The following is a 15,126-nucleotide window of genomic DNA, read 5'->3' as shown; positions in this document are numbered from 1 at the left end:
TCGGTAATTAGTTATTAGAAAGTAAACAAAGGATGGCGAAAAAGATAAGCATATTTATTTTTATTATAAGCATCTACTTTATAAATATCAAATCAATAACTCTTGATTGAAGGCAACTTGCCTTTTCTGTAATTAGTTCTTACAAAGTAAACAAAGGATGGCAAAAAGATGAGCATATTTATTCTTATTATAAGCATTTTCTTTATAAGAATCAAATCAATAACTCTTGATTGAGGGCAATACATCTTTTAGTCTAGCAAGCTAGACGACTAATCTATACATAGTAGAAATAAAGCAAAAAGTAATGAATGGAACAATTTTAGTCGTCTAGAAACCTTTGTGCACTAACTCCAAACAAAAGAAAAGTGTCAATATTGCAATTATAATTTTTTCCTGCTCAAAATGATTCTTGAGAAAAAAAATAAGTGTGGATTTGTGTATTGAAAGTTTTTCATTTGAGTTGATTTCGTTTTGAAAGTTTGTTGTTGCTTGATAAATTGTTTTCTCGCTACGCAAGTTTCTGCGTAGCTAGCCCCTGTATCTATAAGGCTGGAACACCGGATTCTTCCAGTCGTTTATACAAACTAAATCCCGTATTATTATTATTAGTATTGGTTTTATTAGTATTACATGCATTATAAACGACTCCAGTCTATACATCTTTCGGTAATTAGTTATTAGAAAGTAAACAAAGGATGGCGAAAAAGATGAGCATATTTATCTTTATTATAAGTGTCTACTTTATAAGAATCAAATAAATTTCAGAATTTTTGGCGTTTTCATTGTGATAACATGTGGGCGATAACTTCTCTTTTTGAGATGTGAGCGACCGTCTATCCCATGTCATCTCAAAAGTTAAGTTGAAACCAAGCTTTCTTCCTCCAACTTAAATTTTATCGATAAAAAGAATTTAAAATCTACACATGCGTAATTTTGCTTACTTAGGGTTATTTCGATAGGAAGCGGGACATTCTTAGCGACAGCTACTTGCGATACTTGGTAGTATATGTCAATAATAACCTTCATTTTTAAGGAAATATTTAGTCGCATTTTTGCGAATCTTAATTACAAAACGTTCGAATTTCCTTTCTCTTTTGTTAGGTTAAAAAGAACTTTCTTTTTATCTGCTTTTGTATATGTGACATTTAAATAAACTAGCCGGTACCCGGCGTCGCACGCCGGTTTAGCTGTTTGCTGAACGCATTTAAAGTCCTTTGGATGTTGGGAAGGTGGCTTAAACACCCCTTAAACACGATGAAATCAAAATTAAAGGGAAGAATTCTCTTCAAAGTTTGACTCTATCCCTCCCGGGTGACGTATCTTTTAACCATATTTTGAAAAATATTTTTGTGGCAAAAATGATCAGAAAGCAGAAAGGGCGCCATTCCCAAATTACACCATACCGGCGACCAGCGACGTCCGAGACGGCTCTGCAATTAGATTTTTTTTCTCGCTTCGCTCGCGTTATATTTGCCGTATTTCTTGATGTTTAGGAAAATTTTGATGTCAAGATAAGCGGAGTGAAATAATAGACATGACACACGATTCGTCGAAAAAAGGCAGCCCGGGGGGTGCTTAGGCAAGAGAAGGAAGGGTATTGGTATATGCCGGCCTTAAAGGTGCCTTTTTGAAACATGGCAGTTTGAAAAATCGGAAAATCAAACTTCAGTCCCACTAAGAATCGGAAAAACAGGAAAATTTTAACTTTTTGCCCCCAGAAAGATAGAAATTTGGTGAAATTAGTCCCAAAAAGTGAATTAAAATTCACACACAATATCCCTTGTTTCTTCTCCTCTTTATTCTGCTAAGGGTCCAAGAGGCAGGGCCGAAAGTCAGCTCGCAACCATAGTCCCCCCGGAAGGCAGCAATTTTATGGTGCTTTTTTTTTATAAAATAACTTCGTCATAACTTTGATAACTTTTCAAATTCAACAATGACTTAGATTTACAGCAAAATAATTATCGACATAGATGTTTAAAGGTCCCTTTTTACGAAGAAAGAACTCTAGTTTTTACCGCCTTTTGAATGTATTTTTAATGTTGCTGTTGTTCTAACAAACTTGTCTTGTGATTCTTATGTTTTATTTTATATTTGTTCTTTTCTTTAACAGATTCTGTTTAAAAGATTTTCTTTTGTTTTGAAAAGAATTCGAATGTCTCAAATCAAATAGGTCGTTAATTACATTCGAAAATATAAAACAAAAGAAAAGAAATAAAAAAAAGAAAAAGTCTAATCTATCAATCAAAACAAAGTCTTTATAAAACGGCGCGAATCTGATTTAACACATTTGTGGAGCAAGAAGCAAAAGTCATCTTTTAAAAGAACAAAACATTGCTTGCGAAATCGAAAGTGACACACAGACAGAAAACAGAAAACAAAATGACATACGCGTTATACTATTAATATATAGATATTTGATCAAATAACTATTTTCTTTATGCTCGCTGCTACAGAAGAGATATTTTGCTATCGGATATCTATTTTCATACCCTACCAAAAATTGGAAGAAAATTTTCGTACCCTACCCTTACCAGATGTCAGCTTTATGGCACTTTAAAATTTCTCAGATTTCAGGGTTTGCAAGAATAAAGAATTGACAAAATTGAAATTTTTGTTGAAATAAGATTCAGCTCAAGATATTTTCGTACCCTACCCAAACCCCTCAAGTTTTTTTCATACCTTACCCAAAAGAGGGAAAAAAATTCATGCCCTACCCAAATCCCTTCCACCCCGGTATATGCTATACTTAATGACCGCTCCCTTATCTGAAAAAATAATTCTTTTATAAACATTTTGATGACGGCGGAAAAAAATAAAGTATGTCTCAAAAGTATGTGGGTATATGTTCATGGGATACTTTAGTTTTTTGACATTTTCTCAGCACCAAATCATCATGATATGTTAGAAAGTTATACACCGTTGGAAAGATGTTCCCAAAGGAGAATGATCTAAGGGATAAAACATTTTTGAAAAATTGAAAAATGAAGAAGAAAAATAAAGGTGAAAAAAGTTAAGATCTTTTCTACTGCTTTTAAAATCATCATGACATGAGACAATTTTGAAAATTTAAACCTTGTTGATTTCAAATCTGTGTTCATATTTTTGTATCTTTCCTAGAAATTTTTTGCAAAAGATCGACTTTGGTGATAAACATCTTTGGTCCAGGAAATTGAATGAGCCATCCTGGAGAAATTCTATTTGTAGTTTTTATGACGTAATCAATTAGGACATCATAACCAGTTTTTTCGTTTTTTTTTACGAAAATGAGCGAAAAACAATTATTAATTTAGAATTCATATCATTGTGATTAATAATTAATATAACTAAAAAAATAGTGTATAAAAATATTGCAGATAAAATTAAAATTTTGTTTGTGTTAAAAAAATATCAAGTTAAAAATTTATGCTTTGTGTTAAAAATATAGAATTGTTAAAAAAAAAAGTTTTAAATTATTCTCTCACAAGGAAAGAATAAGTTCTAACCCGTGAGAAATACCTTCTCAAAAAAAAATTTTATGCACCTCCTCTCGCGAAAACGCGAAATTATATTTTATTATATTGAAGGCATACTTAAGATACTTAAGCCAAAAATCAAAACTTTCTCTCTCAAAGGGTCACGATTTCCAAGAATTTTGGGTCCCAAAATCACCAAAATGTTGTCTCTCAAAGGGTCGATTTTCGTTTTTCGGCTCGGACATACCCGTCACCTCGCAAACCTAGTACCCCCCGGGCGCTGTGCCGACGAATCGAGATTCTATTCATAATTAATAGTTTAGTAATTATTGTTATGCATTTGGGGATCATGTAAAAGATTTCTTTCGAAAGAAACTCACTTCAATTACACTTGGAGGTTTCTGGGGAATTCGTAAATAGTAAAATGCATACTGAAACAGTCTGCTAGACATTAATAAGGTAATATTTGCTCTTCATCTTTGATTCTTTCTACAGTGATTAGATTGACACATACGCGATAAAATTTCTATTATTGGTCTTCAGAGGTTAATATATTCTTTGAAAACTCAGGGTAACTTAAGCCCTTAGCAAACAAAACGAGCACAATTTTAATCAAGAATAAAAGGATTTTAGCCTGGAAGTTTTAAAAACATAAGAACAGCTGGGTTCTCAGCCAAATTAGTTGTTTTTTTTATAAGAAAGAGTAGGATTTCAAATATAATAGATATCCTGCTCTTAAATGTGATTTGCTAATTTATCTAATCTATTGTATAGGCCCGACTGATAACAAATTTCATAAAAAACGTGCAAATTTAAACCAGCCATGCCTATTTGGGCCATTCCAGAAATTTTCTGTATACCCCCTACGGACGACACCTTTTTCTGTAAAAAATATGCTTAGAAATTACTGGATTTTTTGAGAATGTCTCGGAAATTCCGTATTTTTTCTTCATTTTTAAGAAAATGTTTTAAGGAAATTCCAGATTTTTCAAAATAATTTTACCCTTGGAAATTCCGTGTCATCCGCCTTCCATTTTACGGACAAAATCTGGAATCGCCCGACACCCTATGGATTGATATTAGCGAGTTTATGTATTTGCACTTTTGAGGACGGTAGAGTGACTGAAGCGATTTGGAAAAACCCGCAATTCCGCCCCGCAAAATCGAGGACGGTAAAAGTGCTGATTTACCGTCGTCCTCAGCTGGTCAGGATCTACTCAAATTAGAACCTTACCGTGTTCGTCGCAAATACATAAACTCGGTATTATAAGGACTGCCAAGTAAAAAAATAAGGGTAGCCCTTGTTTAGCCTTTCAAAAATTTGACGCTTCTACATCGAATAACTCCCGTTCAGTATATAAATCGACCATATTCGCTTAAAAGTCTTCCATAGATTTTGGAGAGCTTTCAGATTCATAATTGGGTTTTGCCTAAAATGAGTTTGGAATTTCCATAAAAAATGGGCCTTGGTATTTATGTTTTCAATAGATGGATCAATAAATAAAGGCTACCTTTGAAACTCTTCTGGGCAGCTCCTCTTAAAAATCAATCCATAGCGACCGTAGTGCAGTGGTCGAGCATCCGGCGCAAGGTTGTGGGTTCAACCCCCAGCCGGGTCATACCAAAGATTCCCAAAATGGTACTTGATGCTCACCAATTAGAGAAGGATCGAGGGTAAGTGGAGCAATTCAGGGAAAAAGAGTGACGCCCTCTCCTACCTTTGGGTAGACAGCTATCGAAAGAGGGGCCTTCGGGACGCCTCCGACTGCGGTCGCAGACGACTTATAGGGTATTAGACATGTTTGGTCCAAATTTGGTGCTTTGTTCCAAATTTGCAAGATTTTTACATTAATCGGACCTTACTACTAAGGTGGCAAGTAAAAGGAAAATAAATATCACATAAAATAAACCAAGGGCTTCATTCTCCTATCACATCTCCAATATTACGAACTGCACCCATACTGAACGTTTGATTGTTGTGCAGTCAATACCAAGTTAAGATCTTTATCGTTATGTTTCATATTGTGTATACAACCTGATAAACCGCGTTTTGATGTGTCTTCAGTTCCTATGGAAAAAAGTATTTTTAAAAATTGAATTGGAAAATAGGAGTTAAGGTAGAGAGTCTATCACCATATTTCCCTAACACCCTGCCTGGAAGTGCTTGGAAATCGAACACAGTCTATTGTGGTGCAAGTCTGTGATAGAAACCTTCACACTACCAATCGGTAGAATGTAAGTGAGACACAGTGATAGCCTTTTCCAGATGGTGAGTGAATGTATACCGAGCGGACGATTTTGAGGGGGGGGGGCGCCGAAATACAAATGGGCGCAAAAACGCCTCTGATTATAATATACTAATTTCGGCGCCTCTTTGCTCTTTTACACCTTAGATATGGCAGTTTTCGGCCAAAAAGAAAGAAAATACCCCAACATTTTCGTACTCGCCTTATACGCATTATTTTTACAACGATATTTACTTTTGATAGGGGGACTCGGGGGCTCAAAAATTAAAATCCTCTAAAACTGCCTCCCCAGTTTGCCCAAGTTTTAGTCGACCCACAACGCTACTATTTCAATCCCTCCCCATTGGTCAATAATATCCTTCGTTTTATATCCACTCGCTGAAACATCCTGACCGGGTCACCGAGACAGTGGGTGAAATTTATGTAAAGAAAAATCCTCATAATATCAACTGTATTTATGGGTTAAAAAAAAACCTATACAGCGTGTACAAAAAATCAGAGGAATGTAAAGAGATGGAAAAACAGCTTTTCTGATTACTCAAAGTTCAACGATCACTTCTATTGAAAATTCTATTGTAAAAACGTTGATTAGGTCATTAAATGAAAGTCCAGAAAAGACGGCTCGCCATACAAATCGGACGGTTTCCACATGATTTGACGATAAAAATGAAAATTTGTTTTTCCTTTTTTGCCGATTACTAGTTCAATTTTTAAGAATAAGGAGCAATATTTTTACTAATGTATAGCAAAAGAAATTCTTAACGCAATGATATTAAATTGGTTTTTGTAAAACTGTCAGAAGTCGAGTAAGATGAAGATGAAGTTATAATTTTCTCGAGCTCTAGCTTTCCATATAATGATGCGGTCATAATGCGGTTATATCAATAGAATCGCTAGGAAATTCTGAGCAAGAAGATATATGTACCTTTTCGTATAGGAGAGGTGTACCCAAAATATAAGCCCTAAAAGTTTGCGCATAATCAGGCTTGAAACAAAAGAATGTTGTCACAACACGCTAATTATGCAGATTTTTTATAGCGACAACAAAAGAAACCTATTTACTCGACATAAACTCCCTTAAGGGCTCTGACCATAGTGAATTTTTCATAATTGCCGTGTTTAAAATGTGTTTTCTGACTGATGTAACCAACAAAACTATGGCATGTTATACATTTTCTGTTAGACAAACTATTCCCGAATCTGAAAATTCAAAAATTGCATTGAAAAAATTTAATGAAGAAGAAAATGAAGACTTTTGCAAGGAAGAGTATATCAACTTTAAAGAGCTTAGTTTCGGCGAAGAAAAACATTTTGAAAATTTTTTTGCAGTAGTTGGTGTATCTTTTACCAAACAATAAAAATTTTCGCAGAAAATTTTTGTAAATGCTTATTTGTCTCGAAATCTTCAAAATAGTGGTTTTTCATCAATTTTTCATCTGGATTTTGCTTAAAAAAACAGTCATAACTTTTGACACATCTTTTTAGAAAGATTTTCCGCAAAATTTAAAATAGTTCAATTCTTTGCGGACAGTTTGAAATAGCATTTTTTATAAAAGAAGGTGATGCAACATATTATTAACGTCTTTTTAAAGTTCATAACGTCATTTTTGCAATTAAGTTCTTAATTACTCTTAAGGAGTTTGATTAAAAAGCAATTTATAAAGGCAATTCTATGTTAAAATGTTAAATAATCTAAAAGATAACTTTTATGTTCAGATACTAAAATCAATTTTCTGACTATGGCCATAAGCTTGGTTTCCACTGTGTGATAACATGTGATAATGTGTGACAGACAGCCTGTCTGGAACACACTATCACAAAATAAAATTCTATCTCATAGTGGAAACGTTTAAAAAGAGTTTTTATCACGCGTTATCACACTGTGACAACGTGTGATAGTGTGTTCTTGGATTGAAATTCATTGAAATGAATTTCAATCCAAGAACACGAAAATTGTGTGAGATAACATGTGACAAGAAAGTTCAAAAGGCGCCCCGACACACCTGGTGTATTCTACGTCACATTTCTTTGTTATTTCAATTTTCCTTTGTTAAAAATATAATAGAAAGCAAATTCCATAGTTTGCTATCACAAATTTTCCCTCTTTCTACGAGCGGATATGACAGATGCGTTTCCACTAAACAAAATTTTATCTCAAGTTTTTTGTCACACACTATCACACACTATCACAAGTTATCACACAGTGGAAACTAAGCTTTGAGACCTGGTATATGACGAGCCGTTTTTCCATTGTTTTCAAGAAGCTGTTTTTCCATCTCTTTACATTCCTCTGAAAAAATGTAACACAAAAATTTCCATTTGATTTGCGAGATTTTGAAAAAAGAGACAACGTTTCAGGGGGTAGCCTAAATATAACGAAAAACAATTATGAAATTTACCTCCGACGTAAAGCGATCCTGAGTTGATCTCAGCCACCATTTTCATTGACGAAACGACTTTCAATACACCGTCAACTGATAATTTGAGAAGATCACCTATCCTATCTACAAGTATCACTTTTTCTTTGCCGTCACACAGCGCGTACGAAACGTTGTTGTGTAGCAAGCGCTCATCTTTCCATGATAGATAGGTGTGTGATTTGCCACCAAAATTATGTGTCAATTCCAACTAAAAATGAAAAAGAAAATAATGATTAAAGCCGCATAAACTTTTTACTTGCCTCAAATATTACTCGAAAAAGTTCACGTGATTGCCAAAATATTTCGAGCAAGTTAAGAACATTTCAAGGCTTTGCGGACTCTAAATCAACCGATTCTTAGGAAATGGACAAAAATGCTCACGAAATGGTGAAAATGAGAACACGATGAGAACATTTTTGGATTAAAACTCAAACAGTTAAGAAATCCGAAATTATTTAAATTTTTGGACGTTCTAATAAAACAACGTGCATGGGAAGTTTTGAATAAATTATAAAATTAGTAAATAGGTAGAGGAAACTTACAAAACCGTTGACTTGGTTCAACATTAACTCATTCCCAGGCTCTTTTAGCATCCATAGCACTCCATCGTGATGCGTGAAACGTACACTCATCTCCAACGCGAAAGGGAGTTTCGTACCCAGGGTGGAGAGCAGACGAATAAATCCATTACCATTTAAAGAAAGTTGGGGTTTAGGTTGAGTGTAACATGAGCGCAAATTCTTTGTTTGGTTAAGATAAGCGTCTTCCCTAAATAATTGCATAAGAGAAGAAAGGTCAAACATTAGGCTTTTTTTCGTTCTAGGATCATTTTTTAAGCATCAAGTTTTATATTGTTTAACATTGAGCTATAATTATATTTCTGCTAAAAAAGTGTGTCCGCTATTTCTTAGAGAAGTTCCGGTTCCAGGATTTGATTGACATAGTAGCCCGGGGAGGGGGGGGGTACTAGGTTTGGTGAATGAGGGGTATGTGCGGACGGGACCTCCGAAAACCGACCCTTAGAGAGACCAAATTTTAGTGAAAAAGTGACCCTTAGAGAGACTTTTTCAAAAAATTTTCTCTGCTGATTCTCAAAAATTTCCTACCCTTAGTGAGACTTTTTTGTAATTTTTTCTCTCAAAATCAATTTTTTTTTTCTAAAAATCGTGATTTTTTCCACCCTTAGAGAGACTACTTTGAAATTTCCTGATTTTTGTAACCCTTAGAGAGACTTTGAAAGGTGAAAAACCCGACCCTTACCGTCCGCACATACCCAGCACCTATTTTTGCCTAAGTACCTCCCCCCCCGGGATAGTAGGAGGCCAACCGTAGCATTTTTGTGGGACGCAATCGTATGTGATTGGTTCAAGAAGATAGGATTTTTGAGCCTTTTTTGAGAGAGGGGCCTGCGAATCAAGCCTGACCGAAAGACTGACCTTGTAGGTAAAACTCTTAGCCCAAAAAAATAGGCAAAAAGTTGACGATTTTTCAAAGTTAAGTTAAACGAAAATGATTGATACAATCTGATAGAGCATTAAATTCTGAGCAAAGAAGTATACTACAAAAAATTATTTTTCTCATCACTTACTTTAAATTGAACTTGAATATGTTGACAGTTTCCGCTATTTCCAAATTACGGATACACCCATGAAAACGACTGACCGGATTCTAAAAGAGAAATTTGAATATTTTTAAAAATGATCATAATGTAAACTTAGCAAAGTAACTCTATACACCTTTTCGACCGTAGCCATCAATTGCCGCGCAGGCATTTTTTGTCCGTTTTTTGACACATTTTGCTATTATCTATAGGTGCGAAAAAAGGACTGGGACGGTTTTAGTGGTGGGATAAAAATGCCCGTGCGGCAATTAGCGGCTACCGTCGAAAAGGTGTATTGAAATAATTAAGATTAACCCATTTGATTTATGAAACTGCCCCAGGGGGCTTGGACCAAGCAGCTGTGTAAGAATTTCAAGTCTCTGGAACTTTCACGGGGAAATTCCCACAAGAAAATTCCCTAGTTTTCACTCGAACGAAATTGAAAGCCAAAAAAAACGGTGGAATGTTATTGTTGGCATGTCAACCAATTTGCGGTTATATAAAATTCAAAATTTTGATATTTATAGAATACTGAAATTTAAGGAACCATTACACTTTCCTAGGAAAAATATCAATAAGTCAATACCCATAGAGTCAGTATTAGAAAAACATTAGAATAGGTAGGGCAGAAAGTCGGCCGTCTAAACTAGAACAAAGGGAAGAATTTTCTCCTGGCTACTCTAGTATCGGTACTATAGCTTAGGTTTTAAATCAAGATCTACATACCAGGAGTACAGATGTGTTGGCATTTTCCGGCAAACCACCCATATAAATGGGAAGTTTGATATCCAATCTATCAAAAGTATTTCCATTCCTGTTGTTATGGTATTCTTGTGTATTGGATACCAACAGGGCGCCAAATTGTGCAATTCTTATCATAAAAACCTAAGGAAAATTTAAGTTTGATTTTTATCGCCTGCAGCACCAGGGAGTACTTTTTTCTTGTATTACCGGAAAATGATATTGATTAGCTCGTTTACAGTGGGGTTTTACCGTTTGACAGGGAGGGCGAAATAGATATATCCGTTTTATAAAAGGCCAAGCAGGACATCTAACCTTAAAACAGATTGTTTTAGTGAAAATCCAAGTCTCAGATTATAGACATATACTATTTCTCCCAGTTTGAACCACAAGTAAGTGACTTTGTGGCTTAGAGATGCTGGCTAAATCAAGCTTGCTAGCCAGGGTGCAGTATGCAGTGCTGATGAGTCCCAATAAGGACGAAATGCATATGCTGCTCTCTCACACGAATCTCCTGAGTCAATATAGTTGGACGGAAATTCTTATCTCTTCAACGTATTATGAACATTCTTACGTCTGACACTCAAATGACATCATTTAACGTCTAAATTTTGCTTACACAGCATTTTTGAAAAAAAAGGAGACAAAAACAACTTTCTCCTTCTCTCACGCCGCGCGAGCACAAAGTTTGATAAGTCCTTTTGCTTATTCTGCTTTGTCAACACAAAGACTCCTCCTTTCTAAGTCACGGAAAAAGAAGATCTTTAAATTATAAATAATAATTTGAATAGGCCTTGAATAGGGCTTTTCCAGAAATAGTCCGTGCCCTCACTGTTGAGGATATCGGATATCCAGGGGGTTAAAAATTTACAAGGGAACCGATATCCAGGGGGTAAAGTATCTTTTCAAGTAAAAAATACGATATCCAGGGGTTTCGATACTTCGAAAAATCAATATCTTCAACAGTGATGCTAAAATATTTTTCTGGAAAAGCCCAATAGGGTAGAAATTGCTGCTTCTCATAAAAAAAGGAAAATTAAGTGCTTACTTTAATCCATTCGCCCGTGGCGTAAATATTATTCGTTTGCATCTGAACCACGCCAGAACCACTATTGAAATGATAAACAATTTTCCCACCAACCAACTCTACCGCTATGTATTCAAATTCATTACCAGACTTCCCATTGGACGCGTACATTAGAACGCCGTAATTGACAAATGTACGAAATTCTAACGTAATGACATAGCTGAAAAATTAAAACGGGAAAATTTCTAATAAGACGTAGATCCTCATTAAAAAAGCTAAACCATCTTAGGTATCTGTCAGGCTCCTTTTTCTATACTAAACTTTCCAAGGCAAGAAAAAGTGAAGCCACTTATTCCCCATCCAAAACGCGCCTAGAAAGCGTCGTAATCATGACAACCGATTGTATCTAGCAGTTCCTTTGTTCTTGTGGACTGTATTTTTTAGCGATGTAGCGATAGATTTTAGTTTCAATCCGGCGTTTGTGTAAAAAGCACACACGGGCGTTCTGGGATGGAAATAAGCGGTTTCATTTCCTATCCAGGAGTCTAGAGTCTAGCCCTTCGGGCTTGGAAGTCAATGGTATAGGGTATATAGTATACAGTTGCGAAAAATTCATTGTACGAGGACCACGAGAATACATAAAGGTTTTGACAAAGTGTCATCTTTCGTTGCAGTTTCAGTTATCTCTCCCTCTTGGAGCGACTAACATTTTCGAATTTGAGAAAGGTTCGAATTATAGAGAGCGTTTTACACTTACTTATCAGCTAAGGGGACCCAATGTTTTAATACGAATTACAGAGAAATTCGAATTACAAAGAAAGAAAGAAACGAAGACAGGTGATTTTCGAAAAAGTTATGCGTTTTAAACTGCGTCTTGTCGGTTTTTCTCCCATGGCCAATTTATTCCCAGATTAAAGCGTCCAATTTATGTCTCTGATCTATTGAGCAAAACTTAAGTATATCCAGATATAATTGGCAGTGGAAACGAGAATGCCTGTCTAACTTTTGATAGTCCAATATAATTGTGCATTTTTTGCTTGTTTTAGAGAATCAAAAGTGCTATATTTAAATGTTTTTTTGGTTGAAAAATTCGCGATTTTTATCGGTCGCCGGTTAGATTTGCGATTGCAAAAAATGAGCTTTTTTCTACTGTACCCAGTGGTAGTTTAACCATAAGTTAAGAAGGGTGCCAAATTTCAAGGCAAACAGAAAAGTCCTTCGGAAGATATGGGACCCGAAATATCCCTTGGTAGCACTTTTCTGTGAAACATCAAATCTCTGTTTTGGGCTCCTTTAGCCTTTTAACAATAAAACTGCTTTTACAAGTTGTTTGCTTATTTATCCTGACAAGACTAATTAAGAATTTAGTTACAAAAATGACGTTATGAACTTTAAAAAGACGTTAATAAAATGTTGTATTACCCTCCATTTCAAAAAGTGCTAAGTTTTAATGGGTAAAAAACCTTTTTGTTTCAAACTTTTTTTAAATTGTCGATGCAAAGAATTAAACTATTTGAAATTTTTCGGAAAAATTTTCTTACTTAATGTATCAAAAATTATGACCGTTTTTCTACGAAAAATTGGGATGAAAAATTGGTCAAAAGGCATTATTTTCAAGATTTCGAGACAAAGAAACTTTTACAAAGATTTCCCGAAGCCGAAAATCTCTTTTTATCTTGGTTAAAGACACACCATCTAACGCAAAAATCTTTTCTAAATCTTTTTCTTCGCCGAAATTAAGGTCCAAGGCTGAAATATTCTTCTTCGCAGATTTTTTAATTAGGATTTTTAAATTTTCAGATTCAGGAATAGTTTGCCTCACAGAAAATGTATAACATGCCATAGTTTTGTAGGTTACATCAGGCAGAAAACTATATTTTATACATGGCAAATATAAAAAATTCACTATGGTCAGAGCCCTTAAGTGATAATGCCTATTGATAACTTGCGATTCTTCTCCCTTCGGGGTAAGACTCACCCTAGACTAGAGTCTACTTTTGAAAGAACTTTGCTTTTTGACGATTTTGGATGGCACTGAGTCCAGTGAAGTAAATTAGAGGTTTTCGCCATCTTGAATTTTTTTCACTTTCGTTTTCAAAAATTATATGAAAACAGCAAAAACAATAAAATATGTTCAAAAATCCCATCAAAGTTTATGAAACGATGGTAAATATACAAAAATACCTCCAAACTTTGAAATAATCGATCCCTTGGTCATAGTTTTCTGTTTGTTTTTCGCCAAAAGGGGTGTGGATTTGACACAACGAAGAAATCAAGTCGGCCAAATGACAATGACAATGATGGCCACTTATCAGCGCCATCCGCTCTATCAAAAAGCTGTAAGTGGCCCCCAGGCTTGACTCATCCTGGCAGCTATCTGAGGGCTATCCCATATCTATTAAAGTTTCTTACGTGAAGAAAATAAGTGAAGCCGTTCCGTAACCCTTATTTAATTTCAAGATTGTCATTGTTCAGTTAATTTCGAAAATGTGAAAAGATTGAGATCATTCTGATTGAGATTATTCTGATTGACTTGAAAGTTGCAAGTGTGCACCAAATATCTTTGGCAAAAAATTTGACACCTTTGTCTTTGATGAGGTCATGGTCAACATTTTTTGAAAATACCGAAAATAGCCCCCCCCCCCTTTGACCCTTCTTTCAATCCATTTTTTTATGCTCAAAAATTTTAATGCAACTCGTTACATGTACTTTTGAGGCGTAAGATAAATGTTTTGCCATCTTGTGGTATCGTGTATTTTACAGACTACGCACGTGACCAAATTTTGCACACTATCTTAGATGATCAATGTTGGAAAAACAGGAATTGACCACCAGTAATTTCATAACAGTGTCTTAGAAAGCATTTTGAATAATTCGAATAAAGGCAAAATTTAACGGTAAAAGTACTCCATTTTATGAAAAATAATCACTCATAAAAAATTATTGGGGGGGGGCTAAGCACCCTCTAGCTCCCCCCGGTAGCTACGGCACTGCATAAGGATACATTTTCGGCCAATATTCACAAAATGTTCCCCATCATAAAATGTAATTCGTTTTTAAATCTATCGATGGGTTTATGAGAAGCAACCCCTAAAATTTTGGGGTATAGTGCTTATTGTAGCAAGACTTTTCATGAATTGTTCTCAATTTTTCATGACAAGGCTATTATCTTTCAATACACTTGTTTAAAATGTAATGTTTTTTCATTCAGATTCTATAACCTTGCATATTAGTGAGGTTAAGTATACCGGGATAATCACGACGACGGACGAAAAATGTAATAGCCTAGTGGAAATACGAAATTTGATTGGTTGAAACTCACTAGCCTGTTAAATTTTCGTTCGTCGTCGTGATTTTACCGATTTACTTAACCTCACTAATCAAACCAGTACACGAAAAATTAATCATCTTATTCCCAAAGCAACCAAACAGCTGTTTGCTTCCGATGATAAGTCAGAATAGAATAAAATGCATTGAGTCTTCATCTACTCTTATTAACTTCATGGCTAAGAGTACCAATGTTTTATTTAGTAAAAATTATAGAAAGATTCGAATTAGAGAAAATCGAATAAGAGAGAGAGACTTTAGGTCAATAATTCAAGATTTGTTAGTATTTGTATGACATGTCAATGAATATATT

At 35.0% G+C, this 15,126-nt stretch overlaps 1 protein-coding gene across 2 annotated transcripts in view; it reads right to left on the bottom strand.

Annotated features, from left to right (window-relative positions):
- Positions 1 to 4,815: 4,815 nt before the first annotated feature.
- LOC136819916 (laminin subunit alpha-4-like) overlaps positions 4,816 to 15,126 on the bottom strand; it is a 31,496-nt gene continuing 21,185 nt past the window's right edge. Inside the window, exons 4-9 of one of the 2 annotated variants that reach the window (XM_067076156.1) lie at positions 11,508 to 11,706; positions 10,445 to 10,603; positions 9,707 to 9,786; positions 8,661 to 8,886; positions 8,098 to 8,326; positions 4,816 to 5,520 (exon numbers count right to left, since the gene is read on the bottom strand). In XM_067076156.1, coding sequence (XP_066932257.1) covers positions 5,396 to 5,520; positions 8,098 to 8,326; positions 8,661 to 8,886; positions 9,707 to 9,786; positions 10,445 to 10,603; positions 11,508 to 11,706 — 1,018 coding nt within the window. In that variant the 3' untranslated portion in view covers positions 4,816 to 5,395. The remainder of the gene's footprint in view (positions 5,521 to 8,097; positions 8,327 to 8,660; positions 8,887 to 9,706; positions 9,787 to 10,444; positions 10,604 to 11,507; positions 11,707 to 15,126) is intronic. The other variant, XM_067076157.1, reaches the window with a different exon arrangement.

This window comes from Clytia hemisphaerica, unplaced genomic scaffold (assembly GCF_902728285.1).
Source record: "Clytia hemisphaerica strain Z4C2 unplaced genomic scaffold, Clytia hemisphaerica genome assembly, whole genome shotgun sequence".
Lineage (NCBI taxonomy): Eukaryota > Metazoa > Cnidaria > Hydrozoa > Leptothecata > Clytiidae > Clytia > Clytia hemisphaerica.
Note: the sequence above shows the minus strand (reverse complement) of the source record. Positions and strands in the feature narration are given on the sequence as shown.